Consider the following 23,760-nt stretch of genomic DNA (forward strand, 5'->3'; position numbering starts at 1 on the left):
CCAAAACATCTGGAGGGCTGAGTTTGGGGATGCCTGAGCTAGATGGACCAGCAGTCTGACATGGTATAAGGCAGCTTTCTGTGTTCCTGTCCATCATGCCACACTTAGTTCTCAAAGCACATCCCGCAAACCTCTCTAAGACATGAAATGGACTGTGGCCTGGGCATCACATGCCTGTGTCTGGGTCTTTTCTCTTTATGGCCCAATCCCTTCCAAGAATCTCTCATTTAAAAGGTGAGTGCATTCCAATAACACTGCCACACACACAGGCACACAAAGGAGGTTGCCAGGCAACGCGGCTCATGAAACAACCCCACCAGGATATGAAAGTACTGAGCAAGGCAGTTCATGGGCAAAGCAATTTAACGTTCGTAATGTTCCCTTTTGCCGTGTGCAACAATAACAATGCCTGCATGTATAATATATAGTTGCAAAATCCAAAAGAATCATTGCAGACTGTCAGGACCCTCGTTGCCTTTATCCAGAAACTGTTTCTGTGCACAGGGCGTTTGGAAGCAGTTAGGAAGGAGGGACAAAGGAAGGAAGGAAGAAAAGGTGGTTGAAAAGGAGGGTGCAAAGTAGAGCCAATGAGGGTTGTGGCTGGGAGGGTTGTGGCCTTGAGAGAATTCAAAGGGCCACATAAGGAGGCAAGGAGGGATGCATACGCGTATGGACCTGAGGTTCTCTACTCCTGGTGTAGAATATCAGGAGATGGAGCACAGCTCAGTGGTAGAGTGCATGCTTTTCCTTCCATTAAGAAGGTCCCAGCTTCAATCTCTCTCACACTCAAAAAAAGATTGGGTAGGTGGTGATGGGAGAGACTGGCTGTCTGAAACCCTGGAAAACCACAGGCCACATGACTTGAAGACTGCAAGTCCCATCATCACCAGCTGGTGTGGCTGGCGTTTGGGGATGATGGAAGTTGTAGTCTGAGAAATATGTAAGTATAAAGATACCTGCCTACGTCTGTAAGAATTGGCTCATAGAATCCCCATTCCCAGGTAACGAAGGGGAACAAATTTGTTCAGTTCACATTTTCCTGTAGACTTACCAATTTTGCATTTGCTAAACTAGCAAGTGAACCAAAACGCTGCTACCTTTCAAAATCCTGAAGCTCTAAATTTTGTTATGCAGATTGCCAACCGAAGAGATTGCACAAAACGGCATATATTTGTGAAAAATAATATGCAAAGCTATATCTTATTAGGAAAGATTGGTTGCAGAAATGCTTACACTGGGCGGCATTGTCATATGAAAATGCATAATTTTGGGGAAATGCACATGGAATGTGCCTTCCTGAAAAGAAAGCATTGCACATTGATGCGGAAATAGGGGGAATGGAACTTACTGCTGGAAAAATGAGAAACCAAGAAAAACCAAAACGACAGATTCATCCATCCCTACTAATCTGCACTGTCTCTCTCAATCAGCTAGGATAGACATTAGGAGATTTGCCAGAACACCCTCCCTTGTGATTTTTGAGGCATTTCCTCCAAACCTCCACTTTTCCAGGTAAATAGCAGCCTGCAGCCTGTTTGCAGTGTTAAAAATTCTGCACCTGTTGATACTTTTTGTCTCTCAAAACTGTGAACGTTTCTTTTCTTTTCTGTTTCTACTCCAGTTTGCAGTAAACACATACGAACCATGACACCAACCCTCATTCACCTCTTCCTGGCTGACGTCTGCCAGCAGTTCGGCATTATATTCTGGGCATGTCAGAACGTAATGCAGTGTAACAAGATGTGATATGTTGGATGAGACTTTATGTAGCGGAAAAAGGTTCCTGCGCTTTCCCCCTTTTTATTATTTACATTCCCAGAGAAGGTTATGTGCCACATGAGGTTTCTGCAGAGATAAATAGCTAACCTGAGCTGGCTGGCAGCTTCCCCAGAATCCAATAAGGACTCTTCTCAAAATGGTCACCTAATGCTTTGAAAGAGCTGGCCTTCGAACACAGCCTTGAAGGACCTCGGCCCATTAAGAGACCTTGTACGAGTTCCATGCAATATGCCTTGGGAAGACGTTTGCATTGTTTAGGCAGCTGTGAATTAGGGTACTGCAGAGGCAATTCTGACTTGGGTTGTCTCATTATCTGAGGTCATGATGAATCAGTAATACCATTTGAATGGCTAGTTCAGGCATGTATCTGAGCATCATATGTTTGCTGGGATAACTCAGTCAGGAGAGCACGAGACTCTTAAACTCTGGGTTGTGGGTTTGAGCCCCACATTGGGCAAAAGATTCCTGCACTGCAGAGGGTTGGACTAGATGACTCTGGTAGTCTCTTCCAACTCTACAGTTCTTTGATTACGGTACAGAAGAGATGAGTGTGTTTTCACCATTCTGATCCTTTCGCCCATCCCAGGGGGAGCTCACCAGCATGCTCACCCAAGCATTACTTAGGGATAGGAGAGAAATTTCTTTTGTATGCTATGTGCAGTGGACCACTAACCCAATCTGACTCTCCCAGACTTGCTTGCAACTCCTTAGTCTGACAACACACCTCTCTGGATTGTGCAATACAGTTTTGGTGTACAAAAATGCACCTGAAAAAAATGCATATTTTATTTAAAATATGTTTGCAACAGCATGTGTGTCTTGCTGATAAACACATTGAAAAGCATGTTTGTTACATTAAAAAGTGGGTATGAAAAGCATATAATAGGATGGAATGGCATGCAAGGGGGTGGAACAGGATGGAGCAGATTAATGTGCCAGTGAGAATGAAATGGAGTGGCAGGGATAGGAGAGATAGTCATTTCAGTTTGCATTTTAATGCAAACTTACTCAGTTCACACCTTCTGAAACAACATGTGAAACTTACATTTATCTAAATTTTGTGATGCAGATGTCTAACAAATGTTTACAAAAATGCATACAATATTTAAAAGTGTGCCTAAAAATACATATACACAGAAATTATTTACATTGGGGGAAATTGCTTGCATGCAAAAAATGGGTTTATTAGGAGAAATTCATGCTGAAATGCTGGATAATTTTCATTAGGGTTTTTTTTTAACAAAAAAGAAATCACAGATTGCTGCAGAATTGTGGGGAAGTGAATCTAAGTTTGGAAAAATGTGAAACAAAGAGCACTGAAATTGACAGACCCTTCCATCCCTACCTGTGATCAAGAAGAAGAAGGCATCTGCAAGCAGAACCAAGGCATCTCCATTAACATGCTGTGCTCCCCTCCCTCCCCACCCCTCTGAGAACAGATAAGGATTGTTAAGGCTTCAGTCATCAATTTTATTTTATTTTTTTAAGGCAGCATGTTGTATTTGGCTCAGTGCTATTTACAGCTGTTGTCCATTAGGGGCCCTCAGGAGTCCAATTCCAAGCCACAAATGCAGAATCCCATAGGTTTCGCTCAGCAATGAGACCAGAGAGCAGTTCTAAATCATGGTGAGGGGGAGAAGACGAGAAAGGGAGGGGGCAGCCAATGAAATAGCTGGGAAATAAGAAATACGATGCATATGATTCAGGAGCAGGCATTTGTATTGTCTGTTACTTCAAGCATAGCACAGACTGTATAGGAACCTGGGGGTGGCCAATATGGTGCCCTCCAGATTTTGTTGAACTACATCAGCCCTGGCCAGAAAGGTCAATAGTCAGGGAGGAGGAGAGATGTAACACAGTATCCTCCAGTTGTTGAACTGCAGCTCCCATTATCCCCAACCAGCATGGCAAATTGGCATCTGGAGTAGACAGGTCAGGCCTGTGGAACATCTAGCTACAGGTAGCTGATCAATCATACGTTGTTAAATGCTGCTGAGCAATCCCATTGGCAAAGGCCTTCCAAATAGGGGGTGAATCTAGCAACTCAATGACAAAGCAATGACAAACCTAGACAGCACCTTAAAAAGCAGAGACATCACCTTGCCAACAAAGGTCCGTATAGTTAAAGCTATGGTTTTCCCAGTAGTGATGTATGGAAGTGAGAGCTGGACCATAAAGAAGGCTGATCATCAAAGAATGGATGCTTTTGAATTATGGTGCTGGAGGAGACTCTTGAGAGTTCCATGGACTGCAAGAAGATCAAACCTATCCATTCTTAAGGAACCCATCCCTGAGTGCTCACTGGAAGGACAGATCGTGAAGCTGAGGCTCCAATACTTTGGCCACCTCATGAGACGAGAAGACTCCCTGGAAAAGACCCCGACGTTGGGAAAGATGGAAGGCACAAGGAGAAGGGGATGGCAGAGGATGAGATGGTTGGAATAGTGTTCTTGAAGCTACTAACATGAGTTTGACCAAACTGCGGGAGGCAGTGGAAGACAGGAGTGCCTGGCGTGCTCTGGTCCATGGGGTCACGAAGAGGCAGTGTCAGGGAACTGCCATCAGTGCCGGAGGGAGAGAGCAAGCTCCAGAGGGATCCCAGAGAGCGTCCCGGGATTGGGAGAGGCAGCCCATCTTCTGGGGAAGGGAATTAGCTTAGCTCCAGTGGAGAAGGGGGGCAGATGGGGGAATCAGAGAGGGGACCAGCGGGGAGAGGAAGGGTCCTCCGCTGCCTACGCCCTCCTTGCACAGAAGGCTTCCGCGCAGGGAGAGTAGGAGGAGACTGGGCGTCAAAGAACTTCTTTGCTGGAAGAAGTTTAAGAAACGCCCACTGACGGATTCTGCCAGCGATTGAGACAGCCACGGGTGAGTGGCTGTCCGGACAGGAAAGGTTCACTCAGGCAACCCAGCCAGGTGTTGGCACAGGCTTACGCACGAGCAACCCCTAGAACCATTACAGGCGGACATAACTATACAACAACAACTAGCAACTCATGCAGAAACACCAAGTGAGTGCAAATTCTCCAGGCTTTGACAGATGAAGAGAGGGGCATAGTTCATGTCAAGACTCCTTGGACATGCTTCCATCTCGTTTATGCTGGATTTATTTGTTCTGCAATCGTCCCGCACCATTATAGACTATTTTGCCTCTGGCCCTGCCATGTGGTCCTAGGAAGGGAATGTGACCCTTGAGCTGAAAACTGATTCTCCACCCTTGCGTGAGATGATTCCACAATCCATGGATGACAGTGAGATACACAGTAGCACCACGGCGTGACATAAAAGCAGCTTTTGCAACAGTGCTCTTGCTTCGACTCTTCTTAAAAGAGAGAAGTATCGTTCCTACTTCGTCCTTCCCTTGGGGCCTCTTCCAAATCCAAACCCCACGAAGCAACTGAATGTAGCTTTACATTTTTCTGAAGTGATCTGGTTGAGCATGACAAAACAGCCTCAGAACCAGCGTGGTGCCATCAATTGTTGTTTCCCCACACACACGCAAAAAAAGGGGGGGGGGAACGATCTCTCATTGAGTGTCACACCAAATCATATAATTGTCAGATGGGTTGCCAGCTAGGGATCAAGATTGTCAACGCTCATCATTCTCAGAAAGAAGATATTTCATTCTCCTTCCACTTTTACTGGCAAACTTTGAAAGGGACTCGGAATCAGAAGTGGCTGTTCATTACTCGAACAAGCGAGTGCCTGGAATTGTGTTTGCAGCTGTGAGTAATGGTGTTTAAATTGAGACAGCGGATATGGGCCAGCACACACATTAATTTCTTTGTAAGGGGCCACATGTGCCGAAGTCTCACTGCTCCTGTAGTGGCCTCTGACTCTGATAGCCAGTACAAGGGGCTTTACTCCGAGAGCCCCCTCTTCTAGGCTGTGCTTTGCCCCCACTCTTATCAAGCTGAAAGCCCCCATTACCTAGCAGCTTTTCCTTGTTAGAGATAATAGAGAAGGCTGGATCTAAGTAAGCAGTGGAAAGAATAAGGTAGTATACCACTTCAAACTTGAGTTAGATTAGCAACATTTTTGCATACTCGCCTAGGTCAAAGAAGCCAGCTGACCGCACTGCAAGTAGAAAACTGGAATCGCAGGGGGTGTTTGGTTTGATTACTGCTGATTTTACTGTTTTCACTTCTGTTCATCAAGTTTCTTTTAAAAAGTATTATAATTTTTTACAGCTGTGATTTCTTTCAATTATTTGTACGTATTATAATTTAATCTGCCTTGAAAATTGCTTTTATTGAAAGGTGGACGTATAATTTAAAATGCTTTGAAAGTTAAGCTGACTTTAATCTTTTAAAATATTTTAACCTTTGTATGTTTTAAAGTAGGGTTGTAAATTTTCCCTGATTTTCTTGATTTTTTTTTGGTATACTATAATGAACTGGTGTATAAATTTTATGAACTAACACATATACACACACACACACGGTACATTTCCCCTGGCTGCACTAGTTCAGGGGCGAGGAATCTATGACCCACCAGATGTTGTTGGACTACAACTCCCCCCAGCCCCAACCAGCATGGTCAGGGATGGTCAAGGATGGTGGGAGTTGGAATCCAACAACATCCGTAGATCCAAAGATCCCCACAGCAGCACATGCATGTGCAGTTTTCTTTTCTTGCAGGTTTTTTTGGTGGGCTTTTTAAAATATGGGGGAACATTGAAAATGCTACTCCCCACCTGTATAGTCTCTGACTGGTACAATCCATTCTACAATCCCAGAACATGACCACATCATTCTACTGCAGATGTACTAATACATGCGAGACCCAAATCACAGCATGGCCTATTTTTCGCCCTTGCTTTTTTCTGGTGGATGGTACTTTCCCCCCTTTCTCAGCTGCAGGCTAGAATAGAGAGAGAATAAAGAATACAGCTGGTATGTTGTCAAATGTGATGCAAAGCCAAAATTGGTTGGAAGGCCTTGATTCTCTGCCAACGTCTGTCTGTAGTGGCTGTCAGATATGATGACCACTACAGGCATATGTGTTTTTGCTACATGTTTGTTTAACCTGACAGAGTAATGGAGAAAGCAGCTCTGGGTGTCAAAGCCAGTGGTTCCTCCATTTCCTCCCTCCGACCGCTTGAAAATTGCTGAGTGTTTTGGCAGACCAGTTAACAATTTTTCTGCCTGCGTTCTGTGCTAGATGCTGTATGATTTTTAGTTGTATTTGTATTGCCTCTTTTATCTCTTGTATTTTATTCTATGGCATTTCAATTTGAATTCCATAGACATGCTGTGGACCACACGTACGAAGCCAGTGGACCACTGGTGCTCCAAAACAGAAAGCACTGTTCTCTTTCCACCCAGAAGAAAAGTCTCATGGGAAAGTCTCATGGTGCTTTAGTGCCATTTTAGAATATAAAGCTCCCATGAGGTTATTGGGACAGATATACAGTCATACCTTAGAAGTTGAACACAATGCATATTCTGGAAGTCCATTTGACTTCCAAAACGTTCGGAAATCAAAGCGCGGCTTCTGATTGGCTGCAGGAAGCTCCCGCAGCCAATTGGAAGCCATGGAAGCCTGATTGGATGTTTGAGTTCCAAAGAACGTTCACAAACCAGAACACTCACTTCTGGGTTTCGATTGTTCGGGAGCCGATTTGTTCAGGAGCCAAGGTGTTTGGGATCCAAGGTATGACTGTACAGTGGTACCTCAGGTTACATATGCTTCAGGTTACATACGCTTCAGGTTACAGACTCCGCTAACCCAGAAATAGTACCTCGGGTTAAGAACTTTGCTTCAGGATGAGAACAGAAATCGTGCTCCGGCGGCACGGCAGCAGCAGGAGGCCCCATTAGCTAAAGTGGTGCTTCAGGTTAAGAACGGACCTCCAGAACGAATTAAATACTTAACCCAAGGTACCACTGTATGTTAGTAGTAGCAGTAGTGATGATGATGATGATTATGATTATGATAATTGAGGGGGAGAAGGACAGGAAAAAGCATTTTTTAAAAGAATACCCCTCCCACTGTGTTTTCTAGGTGACCGTCCTTATGTGGTGCTCATGGCAAGGGTCCACCCAGGTGAGAGCAATGCCAGCTGGGTAATGAAGGGGACACTTGAATTCCTGCTCAGCAGTGACCCCATTGCAGATCTCCTGAGGCAATGCTTCATCTTCAAGATCATCCCCATGCTGAATCCAGATGGAGTCATCAATGGCAAGTGAGTTACATCGCTTGGGTTGCAGTTACTAGCAAGCAATTAAGCTGGCCATATTAAAAGGCCTATGGAGTTGTGAGTTCCAGCTACTGCGTTCAGCAACAAGGGACATTCCTTATTAGTATGAGATACGTTAATGAGGAGTTGTAGTGGTATATGGTGCTGCCTGGTCAGCTGCCCTTGCTAAGCCTCTTAGCTTTTCAGCTCCCATATTCAAACCCTATATGATTCCTATTTTAACATATTTTTTATTTATTTAAAATATTACATATTTCAACATTATTCAAACCACTGTCAATGGTACACAACTTTGGGCCCTTTTCCAGCTGCGACTTGGAGCTGGTGATGCCTCTTGCTCTTCCCTAAATATAGAATGCATTTATCAATATGATGGTTCTCCCAAGTTTGTATTTGATTAGGCTGTTCACCGAATAATGCATTTTCTGGGTAAATTAACTGTCTACCTTTTAACCAATTAATCAGTTATTTAGCCAATTAACATAAATTTTACAGTAGTTCAGTGGAAGTGACATAGTGAGTGTATTTAATGAAGACAACAGTTTCTCTTGACTGATTAACACGGGGGGGACGGACTCATTTGTTGCTTGGGAAATTATCTTAAAACACATTGCTTGAGTCATGAGAGGCTGATCATTTACATCAATGACATCAGTGCTGGAAAACCTTTAAAGGGAAGGAAACTTGATTGATCATCAGGTTTTTTTCTTTTAAAAAATCCACATTTTAAAAAAACAATAAAATACCACCACCCCACCAGCTGTTAATGAGTTATTCAATCAGACTGAATGTTAAGTTGACTTAAGGCCACAATTCTGTGGACAATTACTTCAGAGAAAAATCTTCATTAAACACAGTGAGTGTCTACTGCTTAGTAAGGTTGAATAAGTTTGGAACCAGCTAAATTTTGCTCTGAGTAGAACCATAGGTGCTGATCAGAAGGTCGGCGGTTCGAATCCCTGTGACGGGGTGAGCTCCCGTTGCTTGGTCCCTGCTCCTGCCAACCTAGCAGTTTGAAAGCATGCCATGTGCAAGTAGATAAATAGGGACTGCTCCGGCGGGAAGGTAAATGGCGTTTCTGTGTGCTGTTCTGGTTCACCAGAAGTGGCTTAGTCATGCTGGCCACATGACCCAGAAGCTGTCTGTGGACAAACGCCGGCTCCCTCGGCCTATAGAGCGAGATGAGTGCCACAACCCCAGAGTCGGTCACGACTGGACCTAATGGTCAGGGTTCCCTTTACCTTTTTTGCTCTGAGTTGCATGGCCTCCAGTATTTCACAAATGGAAGTATAGAATTGTTTGTAGTGCCCCAATCCCTGTGCCCAGGAACCGTGCCTGAGAAACTCAGTGGTTTCTTTTTGTGTCATGGTGGTCTGCATCTTGCTGGGACCAAATTGGCAGCTTAAGAAAAAACAAAACGTAAAGGAAAAAGAGAGAGAGAATAATTTTTTTAGCTGTGCTTTATCGAGTTTCTCAAGTGAGTTCCCTTTGAAATAGAAAGGAGGGGCAAAGGTTTACCTTAGAGGGGCTTATTGGAAGCTTTGATTTTTTGGGTCTCTCCATATTTTTCACTTCTCCTTCACACCTTTCATGCTGTGGCACTGATACAACAGCTGAAAGGGAAAGTAGTTCAGGATCCCATTGAATGAAATAATGGGATATTGCCCTGAGCTGGTTTTCAAATCTCTCTCTCTCACACACACACATACACACACACACACCTCACAGCCCCAGAGAAGTCGAGGGCCAGACAAACGCCTTTTGCTTTCCCAGCTTTCCATTATCACTGCACATAATTAAAATCTCCACTAGACACAGGCCTGGGGGAACACCTGACCTTTCTTGCAATTTCCAGTTGACTCTTGGAAAGAAGGGCGTTCCTTGAGGAGCAAAAGCGTTCCCTGCATTTCTATGACTGTATATCACAAGTGAGAGTTGCAGCAAAATGTGACAATATGGAATCCTCCTGTTTCAGGTTCCTGTCAGCCAGCCATGCCCTTTTCCAGGATGCTCTATTCCATTTCCTCCTCTGGTCTCCCAGCCTCCCCCCCCCCGCCCGTCAGTCATTTTGTATTCTATATGCACTGGGCATACTCAGTCCCCATTAGGCTGCTGTGTTCTCGTTTTTGTCTCCTTCGCTGTGTATTTTCAGTCTGGTTCCCAAACTGAATTAAGCTGATCTGGGATTCATCCAGAATGATTTGAGTGTGTTAAACATTCATAAAACATGTGGTTGGTGTTGGTGGCAAGGAAAAATAGGTATAAAAGGAGAATTCCTGGATGTCAAGATCCAGATTTGAAACAAGTACTCTTTGGTGAGAGAGATTTAAAATCGCAAAACATGTAGCAAAGTAAAGCTGTTAGACCTTTGAAATATGCCCTTGTGAGTTCCTTCTAAGGCAGGGGTGTCAAACTCAAATTCATCGGGGGCCGCATCACGGAAGTGGTCAGTATATCCAAAGTTTACCGCTCAGACTTTTAAGCATAATAATAATAATAAGCAGACCCCCCTAATAAGCAGACCCCCCTCCCCCCCACATACGTCATATGTACTTACAGTACAGGAGAGAAGGGTTCAGGCAGCCATTGGATCTGTCACATCACAGGATGGCATGCGCTCAATATAAAAACAAGTGGAGGTTTCCTGAATGCATGTAAAGTGGAGGTTTCCTGTGTAGAACGGCCGGCGCCGCTAGAGGGCAGACGTTCTCTGGCTTGTAGGCTGCCGCGCATGCGCTGAAGAGGCGGCTTGCTTCTGTCAAAAAAAGAAGAAGCGAGAATAAAAGGTGAAGGCTGGTGGCCGCCGGCGGCTACACGGGCCACATGACGAGGTCTGGCGGGCCGGATTCAGCCCGCGGGCCTTGTGTTTGACACCCGTGTTCTAAGGTTTCCATCTTCCTCCAGCATAGAAAGAAAGACCACATATTTGTGGTGATGACCAAACTTGGCCCTCCAGCTGTTTTGGGACTACAACTCCCATCATCCCTAGCTAACAGGACCAGTAGTCAGGGATGATGGGAATTGTAGTCCCCCAAAAAGCTGGAGGGCCAAGTTTGGCCATCACTGACCTAGTCCCTCTGAAGGTGAGCTAAGCCTGGCAGGACAGCTTCCTCTGTGGTATTAACCCCTTCATGCATTAATTAGACATAAGCATCAGGCTGCATATATCACAGATGGGCAATGAGGAGCAGGGGCAGAAGACATGTAGGCAAGACATCAGAATAAGGCAGATGGCCTATCCTTGAAAAACTTTGAGGAATATTGCACCACCCCTCCTAGGTGAGGTGTTGTGGTGAGCTGATGATTTCATGCCAAAAACATCTGCTCTGAATATTACCTTTTCAAATACCACTGTTCCCTCTGGTTGCTGCTGCTGCTTTCTGGATGAGCTGAGAAGGGACCCCACCAAGACCAGGAGTCAAATGATGAAAAGATGATGTTACAATGCCACACAGCCAATCAGGTTTGGCTATGCAGTGACATTACCGAAAACGGCGTGATATGAAGGCAGCATAAATCAATAAGTCAACCTTTTGAAAGAGGTGCTGAAAAGCCTCTGAAGAGAGAGGGAAGCTTTTTCCCCACCACACCTCCTGAAAACATCTGTGACAAGCCAAGCAGTTTCAGTTCACCTTTCCTCCCTGTGTTCCAGAGCCCTTCCAATCATGCAGCCTACTTTCTCCAACTCGCTGTCTTTAAAGTGCTGGTATAAATTAATATCTTCTCCTTTCCTTTGAAAGCTCATAAAGAAGCCAGCCAGGACAATTCTGAACAAGATGATTATTCTGAGTATCCCCATTCGGGTCTGACTTTTTAACGAGCAGAGTGATTTTGCATCTCGCACGCAGATGCCCCTATAAATCTCTTTCCCCCCCTTCCCTTTAGTTGTGCTATTGATGCTGCTTCCGTCTACTTATCTCAGCATCTTTCTTGATTTAGAGAGGGATTCCCCCCCTCCCCGCATTGCTTTGAAGTGGCTCGTTCTGCAAGTGCCAAAGCCTTCCTGCTCAGTCAGAGAGATAAGGCACCAATATGTGGCATTTAGAAAGGGTTCCTGCCAGCAGCCTAGACATCGGCTGCCACATCAGTGTACACCCTGCCCAGTTGAGGAGAGCTCTCATCCCAACAGGACCTTCCCTGATCGTGCTCCAGGAGGCTTAAGAAGTCCCGAGACAAACCAGGCCCGGGTGCTTGCTTTTGCTAATGTGATCTGAAAGCTATAAGCAAATGTACTTCTACGGCAAACATGATGGCGGTGATGTAATTACACTAGTGCAGCATATAGCTCAAGTGGGGAACATCCCCCTACCCTGCTGGTTCTCCCTGGAAGCAATGAAACAAATATATCCATGCTGCGTCCCACTTCTGATTAGAACAGCTGCATGTTTTCTGTTGTGGTTAAGTGTCCCAGATAGGCAGCAGGTTTGAGAATGTTGCATACCTACTCTCACAAACAAAGGGGTACGTGACTTCGGCGGAATCTTTGTTGTTGTTGTTGTTTAGTCGTGTCTGACTCTTCGTGACTCCATGGACCAGAGCACTCCAGGCACTCCTGTCTTCCACTGCCTCCTGCAGTTTGGTCAAACTCATGCTGGTAGCTTCGAGAGCACTGTCCAACCATCTTGTCCTCTGTCGTCCCCTTCTCCTTGTGCCCTCCATCTTTCCCAACATCAGGGTCTTTTCCAGGGTATCTTCTCTTCTCATGAGGTGGCCAAAGTATTGGAGCCTCAGCTTCAGGATCTGTCCTTCCAGTGAGCACTCAGGGCTGATTTCCTTAAGAATGGATACGTTTGATCTTCTTGCAGTCCATGGGACTCTCAAGAGTCTCCTCCAGCACCATAATTCAAAAGCATCAATTCTTCGGTGATCAGCCTTCTTTATGGTCCAGCTCTCACTTCCATACATCACTACTGGGAAAACCATAGCTTTAACTATACGGACCTTTGTTGGCAAGGTGATGTCTCTGCAGAATCTAGACACATATAAAAACCACTCTGAAAATGCTTTTTTATAAAAGCATTTTTTTAAAAATACAGTGGTACCTCAGGTTAAGTACTTAATTCATTCTGGAGGTCTGTTCTTAACCTGAAACTGTTCTTAACCTGAAGCACCACTTTAGCTAATGGGGCCTCCCACTGCTGCCGTGCCGCCACCACTGCGCAATTTCTGTTCTAATCCTAAAGCAAATTTCTTAACCTGAGGTACTATTTCTGGGTTAGTGGAGTCTGTAACCTGAAGCGTGTGTAACCTGAAGAGTATGTAACCCGAGGTACCACTGTACAGTTGTACCTTGGATCCCGAATGCCTTGGTACTTGGACGTTTTGGCTCCCGAATGCTGCAAACCCGGAAGCATGTGTTCTGGTTTGCAAACGTTATTTGGAACCCAAACGTCCAACGGAGCTTCCACGGAGGACTTCCTGCAGCCAACCAGAAGCTGCGCTGTGGTTTCCAAACATTTTGGAATTCGAACGGACTTCCAGAACGGATTCCATTTGACTTCCAAGGTATGACTGTACATCTAATTTTGCATAAGACTCACCATCACCATCTAGTGTCACATTGTATATTGCACTTAAAACACACTTAACACGTTTTATTTGCAGCTGTATAGCTGAGTCCCAAGGACAAGCTGTTCTGCACTTAAGTCTATTGAATATGCTCTGTATAACAGGGATTTGAATTTGCATTGCACTGGCTGAAAAAGAAAGGTGCAATTAAGCCAAGGGAAGATAACAATAAGTGTACAATACACAGGGATGATTGCATCTGCAGGGCAAAAAACTGAACTATGTTTCTTGCAGATAAGTTTCTCAGTCATGCGCGATGCCAATGTGCAAGGAGGTGGGGGAAGTGACAAAGTTTGACACCTCTAGGCTGTTGTCTCCAGGAAGGGTGTTACCTAGTTTGTACCTATTGTACACCAGTATACTGAGCTAGGGCTATACTGTAACCCCTTGCTAATGAAGCAATCTTTCTATTGGCTTGTAATAAGGACTTCTTCCCCACATGGTAAGAATGAAATCCCAGCTTCCTTGCAATTTTGCATAATATTGATATTATTTTGCAAGGCACTTCCTCTGATACAGTGCATTTTTGTACATTACTTTCGCCACTATATCAATCTGCGTGTGCACTTTCCCCAAATATATGCTTCTTTGTATTGCAACAGCATCACAAACATTCAGAGAAGTGCACACTTCAAAGGATGGCTGCGTTCTCTTTGGGAAGTGCAAATTAGGGAGGTTCTTATTAAAATGGGAACCGAGCACATTTCTTCCCCATCTGCAGTCTGGAGCTATATGAAACAACGGTTTGACTCAAGGATAAGAGAGCCTTCTTGAAAAATAAAATGGAGGGGTAGCGCATTGCTCCTCTTTGAAGCATAGTGTGGAGATAGCGGATAGCGGAAAGCTTTTCTCTATTTCCCATAGCCCTACAACTAGAACACTTAGAAATCTGGGACATCCAGCGAAGCTGAAAAATGATTCAAGAACAAGAAAGTACTTATTCACACAATGTAGAGTTAAATTACGGAGTTGTGATGGCAGAGGTGCAGCTTGCGAGGGCGATGGGGAAGGGGGAATGTCTCCTATGATGTCACATGCGTGCGACATCCTGACATCGCATGCGCAACATCCGGATGTTGGGAGGAGCCGGGGGAAGCCAAAGATGGTGGCAGCATGGTCTCCTCCCACAGCCGCCATCAGCAGGGGGCTGCTTCAGTCCTCTCGCACATTCAATTCAGCTGACACATGTGCCCATGGTCAGCAGAAATAGAGTTGCAGCACCTTCTCAGCTAGGGATGCAAGGAGGCACCATTTTCCATCCTCCACTGTATTCATTGCATGTCCAGTTGTCCTTACATTATTCCACCTCGTTCATTTCAGTGCAAAGGAAACACAATGCAAATGGGGTGTGGTGGGGAGGAGTATTCAAGTACGTATCGTTTGCAGACTGAAGGCAACAGCAGCAGCGAATATCAATCCTATTCTCTGGATTGATTTCCTTTCCAGACATGGGATGAATATGTGAACATCAGCAATTTCCGCTCCCGTTTCTGTTTTCATTGGAATTCTCCAACATCCCTATTCTCAGCTGCTCACTTTTTTTTACTGGCACACTCTCTTAATGCCACGCCAAGAAATGCCTGGGCCACATCACTTGTGCAAGATCCAATCCTAAACTGCTGGCATTCTGAGCTCTTGGCTAGTCTTTCCCAGACACTGCAGGTCCAGATAAATATTGTTATTTATGATACCTAAATTTAGGGTTATTAATTGCATCAGTAAAAAAACAACAACCCTCCTAATTTATTTCATCATAAACAGCAATAATGAACGCTGCCAAATGCTAATTCCCACTGCTCGCCAACTGTGCCCATGTTTGATTGAATTTTATTTTAACCCTCTTCCCAGAAGTATTAAATTAAAAATGATTCAGAGCTGCAGAATCATTGATCAGACTTGGAGTTGACAGAGGAATACATGGAATCAAAGTGAAAGATTCCTGCAGATCCTCTTCGTCTTTCCCAGCTGCCCCCATTTCTGTTCCCTTTCCCAACCCAAACACTTGTGGATATATTGACACTACAGGAAAGCAGGGAGACTGGAAGATAGGAAGTAGGAATGCTAGATAGCTGCAACTGTAGTGAGAGCATGAAGGCAGCTGCCCATTTTGCTGTTTGCCATCGTTTTGATGCATTGTACTTTCATTGTATGCAGCAATATATTGTTCGCCGCTTTGGGGCCTCTGGGCCAAAAAAGTGGTATCTAAATAAAACTTCATATAATATAACATCACGGCCTTGTGCAGTGTAAAAGTAACAAATGCACATTTAATGTGCGAAAAACAGCCGCCGTTGCAGAGAGAAGGGGGAAAAAACACCCCGAGGTACCAGAATCCCAGCACTGGTTTTGAAATCCAGGCCTTGCAAATCGCCCTCCTCTCTTCTCGTGGGCCACAAGAACTCTTCCACTCGCCTTCACTCTTCCAGAGTGTTATTTATTCCATCCTTTATCTGCCAGAGCTGCCTTGCTGCATGAATTATGAGCTGGCGTCATTTAGCACCACTGTTTCCTCCTTGGCAAATGCACTCCCATACATCTTGGCTCCCCAGGAATGTGTTTGCTTCTCTATTTACAGCTTCCCCCAACTGCTCCCTCCCATCCGCATTTGCTCCAGCTTCCCTCCCCGCTTTCCCTTGCTCAGTGGCCCCATAATGGCCACAGAGATAAATAAAATGCATAATTCTTCCCAGTCATTGTTATTTTCCGCTGCTGTTGTTTTCGTTGTTGCCCTGTGTGGTAATATATATAATAACAAGGAAAACAAATCTTATTACTAAAGTAATTACAATAAATAAAAGGGCGAGAGAAGAGCCGAAGAAAGGGGTCGCCGGGGAGAGATTGCAGTAGGGTTTTGCTTTGTTGTGTTTTAGCTTCCTTCCTTTCTTTTTTTAAAAAAAATGTAATTTGCTCAGGGTGTACAGTGTGCCACGCTGGTGAGGAGGGGGAGAGGGATGATGGCTAATTAGCGGCCAGGTGTCACTGTGGTGGCAACATGCCCATCTCTCATCTCCATGTATCCCTGGGCCTTTGGAAGAGGCCACATTGCTGCCCCATCACTCAGTACCAGCTTCTCTTATTGCGCTGAGCCTCTCTGCACTTTGAGCTGCCTCCCTGAGACATTCCAAGACTTCAGCATGTCCCATTTACCCCCTTCGCTTCTGCTTTTCCGCTATGTGTTGTGCACTTTCATGACTGTGGCAGGGAAACAAGCACTTATTTCTTGCGTTTCCCCAGTGCCACTCATTGCACATAATCTATTCCTAGCTGGAATAGCCCAGAACCCAAGGTTCATACCCAAGGTCCTTATAAGGTAAAAGGTGGGCCAGTGAAGTCCAGTCAAAGGTGACTATGGAGTTGCGGCGCTCATCTCACTTTCAGGCTGAGGGAGCCGGCGTTTGTCCACAGACAGTTTTCTGGATCATGTGGCCAGCAGGACTAAACTGCTACTGGCACACGGAGGACCGTGATGAGTGCCAGAGCTCACATAATCACCATTTACCTTCCTGCCACAGCGGTACCTATTTATCTACTTGTGCTGGCATGCTTTCGAACTGCTAGGTTGGCAGGAGCTGGGACAGAGCAACAGGAGCTCACCCTGTTGCGGGGATTCCAACCACTGAGCTACCGATCAGCAAGCCCGAGAGGCTCAGTTGTTTAGACCAAAGCACCACCCATGTCCCCCAAGGTCCTTATAATATAGCATGAACAGCAGCCAGCCAGATACCCACTGGGAAACTCTGGCTGTACACAGTTTCTTTGGAGAATGAGGAGAGCCCTCAGCAGCTCTGTCAGAGACTGTATGCTACCGAATATCACTTTCTGGGAATTACAAGCAGGGAGAGTGCTGTTGCCCTGCTCCAGTCCTTCTTGAGGAATTCTTACATATTTGCTTCATTTCCTATTCTTTGGAACTTCACCCATTTCTCCATTGATTTCAATGGAATATCCAGCCAGTGTTCTGCTGCCTGTAAGTTCTATGTTTGCAATCTTAATGACATGAAATTTAGATGATAATGATGATGATGATGATGATGATGATGATGATGATACTTATACCCCGCCCATCTGGCTGGATCTTCCCAGCCACTCTGGGCGGCTTCCATCAGAAGATTAAAAACACAATAAAGCATAAAATATTAAAAGCTTCCCTAAACAGGGCTGCCTTCAGATGTCTTCTAAAATTATTTCTTTGACATCTGGTGGGAGGGCATTCCACAGGGCGGGCACCACTACTGAGAAGGCCCTCTGCCTGGTTCCCTGTAACTTCTCTTCTTGCAGTGAGGGAACTGCCAGAAGGCCCTTGGTGCTGGACCTCAGTGTCTGGGCAGGACGATGGGGGTGGAGACGCTCCTTCAGGTATACTGGACCGAGGCCATTTAGGGCTTTAAAGGTCGGCACCAACACTTTGAATTGTGCCCAGAAACTGTGCCTGGGAGCCAGTAGAGGCATTCTATAGCCAATTCCATCACCCACACATTGCTAACCCACCAAATTTCAGGTGGATAACACAAATGATATTCATTGTATCAACCATTTTAAAAGTTGCACAGATCCAAAATTAATTCGGGTGTTAAAAGCCTCTTGTGATGACAGGAGAGCAGGAACATTCTCACTTATCCCACCCCTTCTGTCACCTGACCTCCCCCCACCTTCTTCCATGCATTGGAGTTCAAAGGGCTTCAGTGGGGAGCTTGCCATGCAGTTTCCCCATGCAATTTGCAGCCGTGATTATGCAGCTTTCTAAGGACAAATTTCACGGGACTTTGATTGAGTAGTTAAGCCTTTGGGAGTAGCCCCCCCCCACCAATTCCCAGTACAGCTTTCAATCCCCCCCAATCTGGACTGAAGGCTCTGTGTCTGCAGTCAAATTGGTTTTCATGCAATTCTATATAAGGCAACTTCCTACATTCCAATGCTAGGGTTGCAGCCTAACTGCTATCTAAATTAAACAGAGCTTTTCACTCTGGTCAATTTCATCCCTGGGAGCTGTACACATCCTAGCCCATTTCTTCAATGCAAAACAAAACCTCCATTGCAAAGCAATTAAAAATGAATGGTCTAATATATTTCCCTCCAGTTCATGTGATTCATCCAAATTCACATTTGCTGACTCCCATAAAAATGAATGAACATATGCAGCTTGTTCATTCGTTATTCTATCTGTTAAAACACAAACACAGAGTGAAGACCCCCTATAAGAGATTGGAGGACTGGCCCACCCATAAGGCAAAGTGAGTCAACTGCCCCAGGTGGGAAGATCCATAGGGGCAGTAGATCTTCATTCACCCTTCTTCTCTGGTTGGGAAGCAGACACCATTTTGTGGTTGGCCTCAGGTTCCAAAATGTCTTGTACAGTGGTACCTCAGGTTAAGTACTTAATTCGTTCCGGAGGTCCGTTCTTAACCTGAAATTGTTCTTAACCTGAAGCACCACTTTAGCTAATGGGGTCTCCTGCTGCCGCTGCCGCGCCACCAGAGCCCGATTTCTGTTCTTATCCTGAAGCAAAGTTCTTAACCTGAAGCACTATTTCTGGGTTAGCGGAGTGTGTAACCTCAAGCATATGTAACCTGATGCATATGTAACCCGAGGTACCACTGTATAAATTTTGACTCCTTGGGCTAGAAAAGGAAGTCCTGAGGAAGAAAGTTGGGGATAAGCTGAGTTGCTTTCTGGTTATTTTGGAAGGTGGTGTTTGTAAATGGGGATTGGAAGGTGCTGGACACCAGAGGTGGGCAGGCTTCAGGTCTGCAAGATCCATACCCTCCAACATTTCTCTGATGAAAATAGGGATGTCCCATTCCATAATGATAATTTTAATATTTATACCCTACACGTTACTGGGTTGCTCCAGCCACTCTTGGCAGCTTCCAACAAAATATAAAAACATAATAAAACATTAAACATTTTTTTAAAAAAACCCTTCCCTATACAGGATTGCCTTCAGACAGCACAGAGGTTGGATAACTCCATATACTCCAACATTTCTCCAATGAAAATAGGGGCATCCTAAGAAAATGTGGGACATTCCAGGACCAAATAAGAAATTGGGATGGCTTCTCTAAATCAGGGACATCCTTGGGAAATAGGGACACTTGGAGGGTCTGCAAGATCTATTTTGTGCTTCTGCTGGAACCCCAAGAATCAGAGCCAAGTGCAAAAGGCATAATTCTGAGTATAAGGTATTTATTAGAGTTTCAAAAATAAAAAAAGAAGTCACAATAGTAATAATAAGAAAAAGAAAAAGAAAAAAAGAATAAAAAAGAAAGAAGAAAATACAAAATACAAAAAAGTAAAAACAATTAAAAACACCTGTTTTGACTTAGGTCCAGTCAAAATAGTACTATTATTGTACTGTATTATTATTACTTGACCTTATATAAGAGTTAACTTTTGCACTGTATCAATTTAATTAATTTTGGACCCTCGCTGCAATTATCCGAGGGACGCTAGCCTGGTTACCTCTATACCCTACCCCTATAGTATATTAGGAAGACTTAAACTCAAATATACAAATGCCGAACGGCTCTAAAAAGGGGGTGGCAACACCAGCGGAAAGGAGGCCTTCAAGACAAGAAGAGGGGAAGGAGGCAAGAGAAATCAGAGATTACGATAGCTTGATGGCCGAAATAAGAAAGGAATTTAAAAATAATGAACAGTATATTGAGAGAAAATTGATAGAGGTTCAAGATACCTTAGATAAGAAACTGGAGGAAGTGGTGGGAGAATTGACAGGAAAGGTTAAGGATCTCTCGGTAAGAACTAAGGGTTTGGAGGATTCAGTGAAGAGGGTGCAAAAGGATGCGAAAGACAGTAAGAAAGAGATGGACAGGATTAGACTAGAAGTTAAAGAGATAGGAGCAACACAGGAAGAGTTGTTGGACAACATGGCTATGACGCAGATGCGCCAGAATCAATCTAATTTAAAATTTAGAGGAATAGCAGAGGACTTAAATGAGAATATCCGAGCTAAAGTGGTGAAAGAGCTGGCAATATGGTTAGATAGAAAAGAAGAAGAGATAAACCATGGTCTGGTAAACATATTCCGAATAAGAATAAAATCGGCAAAAGCCAGAGGGAAAAAATTGCCAGGAGATGTAATAGCCATGTTTAATTCATTGGAGATAAGAAATGAAATTTTGAAACAGAATTATGTTAAAAGGTTATATATTGGAGGAAACCCAATTATTATTTATAAAGAGATTCCTTCGAGATTTCTTCGAAGGAGGGACCCATATAAAAAATTAACAAATCAATTGAAGAAAAATGGGATCCTGTACAGATGGGAGTTTCCGGAGGGTATTTCATTCTATTTCAAAGAAAAAAAGTTCAAACTGTCTACCATCTCAGAACTACAAAAATTTGCAAGGAGATATGAGAAGGACCTGGGGAAAATGATGGGAGAGGAGGAGGTGGGGAACCAGCAGGGGGAAGAAAATGGGGGGAGTGAAGAAGAAGAAAGAGAGGAGAGCTCAAAAGGAGAAGGAGAAGAACCAGAGAAAGGAGACAAAGAACAGTAGATTGCGCATAGGTTTGATAAGTTAACTTATATTACAGAACAGATGACGCTAAAAATACTAAACTGGAATGTGAATGGGCTGAACAATAAAAATAAAAGGAATCAGATTACGCATGTATTATTGAAAAAGAATTATGACTTAATATGCCTCCAAGAGACGCATATAATAAATAAGCATAAGAGATTATTATGTAATAAGAGACTGGGAGTAGACTTTGTGACATCAGATAGAGTGAAGAAAAGAGGGGTGGTATTATATATTAAGGAAAAATATGAGCCACAACTATTATATAAAGATGATCAAGGGAGAGTAATCATTGTTCAGATGGTGTTTCAGGGAGAAAAAATAATTGTTGTTGGAATATATGCTCCAAACGATAAAAAATCTGCCTTCTATGCTGAATTAAGAGATAAATTGATGGAATGGATGGATCAAAAAATGATTTTAATGGGTGACTTTAATGGGGTGGTGTCTCCAAATTTAGATAAGTTAACAAAAAAACAAGAAAAGAAGGAAGGTAAATTACCGCGATCTTTTTTTGACATGGTAAATAATCTGGGATTAATTGATGCATGGAGACTCAAAAACCCCACTACAAAACAATACACTTTTTTCTCAAACCCAAATCAGAGCTGGGGACGAATAGATAGCATTTGGATCTCGAAGGAATTAACTCAGAATTTAATTAAATCAGAAATTCTCCCAAGAATTATATCTGACCATAATGCGGTTTACAGTGAGCTGAAAGGCAAGGATATTAAAACAACTAGATGGAGAATGAATGAATTTCTATTTAATGATCAGAAGATCGTAAATAAGGCAATAGAGACAATAGAAGATTACCTTAAATGGAATCTAAACGGGGAAACTGCTATAGAGACGGTGTGGGACGCAGGAAAGGCAGTTATGAGGGGCTTTTTAATACAGAAAAATAGCCAAGTAAGAAAAGAAAAAGAGTCAAAGAAGGAACAGATCCTAACACAGATTATGGAAAATGAAAAAAAATTAACCATCAACCCCAGTGAGGAGATTGCAAAACAGAATATAAAGATATTACAAGCTAAACTTTCTACAATAATTGATCAAGAGGTAGAATGGAAAATTAAAATGATGAACCAGAGGACATTTGAATCCGCAAACAAGATAGGCAAATATTTGGCGTGGCAAATAAGAGAAAGAAGAAAACAAAACACGATTAGTAAGATAAGGGAAGGAGAAAGGATTGTGGAAGAGCCAAAAGAAATAAGGAAGATATTTCAAAAATATTATAAGGACTTATATAAAAGAGGAAAGGAAACAAAACAAGAAATAGAGCAGTTTTTGCAAGAACATCATCTAAAACAAATCCCAAAAGAAGAAAAAGAGATACTAGACCAGGAAATTACCCAAGAAGAGATAAAGAAGGCTATTAAAAAGATGAAAAACGGGAAAGTGCCAGGCCCAGATGGGCTCTCAGCCAAATATTATAAAACACTAAGTAACCAAGTATCCCCAGTGTTAGGTGAAGTGATGAATAATATATTAAAGGAAGGAAGGATCCCGAATACCTGGAAGGAAGCATATATTACTTTGATTCCCAAAAAAGAGGCAGATACTTTGGAAGTGAAAAACTATAGGCCAATTTCACTACTAAATAATGATTATAAGCTATTTGCAGATATAATGGCAGAAAGACTAAAAAAGGTTTTGAACAACAGAATACATAAAGATCAAACGGGCTTCCTCCCAGGGAGACAATTAAGGGACAATGTAAGGAACTTGATAGACATTATTGAATATTTGGATATGAGCATAGATAGACAAGCGGCCTTGGTATTCATAGATGCTGAAAAAGCGTTTGATAACATCTCGTGGGATTTCTTGAAGAAAAGTTTGGAAATGATGGGAATGGGAGAGAAATTTAGAAAAGGCATAGAAGCTATATATAAGGAACAGAAGGCAAAATTGGTAATAAACAACACCACAACAGAATATTTTAGTATATATAAAGGAACTAGACAAGGCTGCCCCCTGTCCCCTCTATTATTTATAACAGTATTAGAAATACTAAACGAGAGACTGAGGGGGGCAACAGAAGTCACAGGAGTCAGGGTAGGAAAGAGGGAATACAAAATCAAGGCCTTTGCAGATGACATTGTACTAACCTTAGAAGACCCAAAAAACAGCGTAAAAGAAGCTTTACAAAAAATTGACGAATTTGGAGCCGTGGCAGGACTTAAGGTAAATAAAAACAAAACCAAAATGTTAGTTAAAAACTTAACAAAGGAAGAAGTGATAGATCTAGAAAGAAAGACCAAAATTGCGGTAGCTAAGAAAGTGAAATATCTTGGGATCTGGGTTACAGCTAAGAACATAAATTTATATAAGGATAATTACGATGCTACCTGGAGGAGTATAAAGAAAGACATGGAAATTTGGGGGAGGATGAAACTCTCCTTTTTGGGGAGGATAGCTGTTGTTAAAATGAACATTCTACCCAGAATGTTATTTTTATTCCAAACCATCCCCATACTTAAAGGCCTAAAACAATGTAAAGAGTGGCAGAGAGCCTTGGCAAAGTATATTTGGCAGGGGAAAAGGCCACGGATAAAAATGAAAATTTTGATAGACAAAAAAGAAAGAGGGGGTTTTTCTCTCCCAGACCTAAGCTTATACTATGAAGCGGCTTGTATATATTGGGTAAAAGATTGGATAAAA

At 43.4% G+C, this 23,760-nt stretch overlaps 1 protein-coding gene across 2 annotated transcripts in view; it reads left to right on the plus strand.

Moving 5' to 3' along the window:
* AGBL1 (AGBL carboxypeptidase 1) overlaps positions 1 to 23,760 on the plus strand; it is a 402,258-nt gene that overhangs the window by 147,456 nt on the left and 231,042 nt on the right. For both annotated transcript variants that reach the window (XM_083475009.1, XM_083475010.1), the window contains exon 18: positions 7,783 to 7,963. In XM_083475009.1, coding sequence (XP_083331135.1) covers positions 7,783 to 7,963 — 181 coding nt within the window. The remainder of the gene's footprint in view (positions 1 to 7,782; positions 7,964 to 23,760) is intronic.

The sequence above is a fragment of the Podarcis liolepis genome, assembly GCF_965112155.1.
Source record: "Podarcis liolepis genome assembly, chromosome: 14".
In the NCBI taxonomy this organism is placed as follows: domain Eukaryota; kingdom Metazoa; phylum Chordata; class Lepidosauria; order Squamata; family Lacertidae; genus Podarcis; species Podarcis liolepis.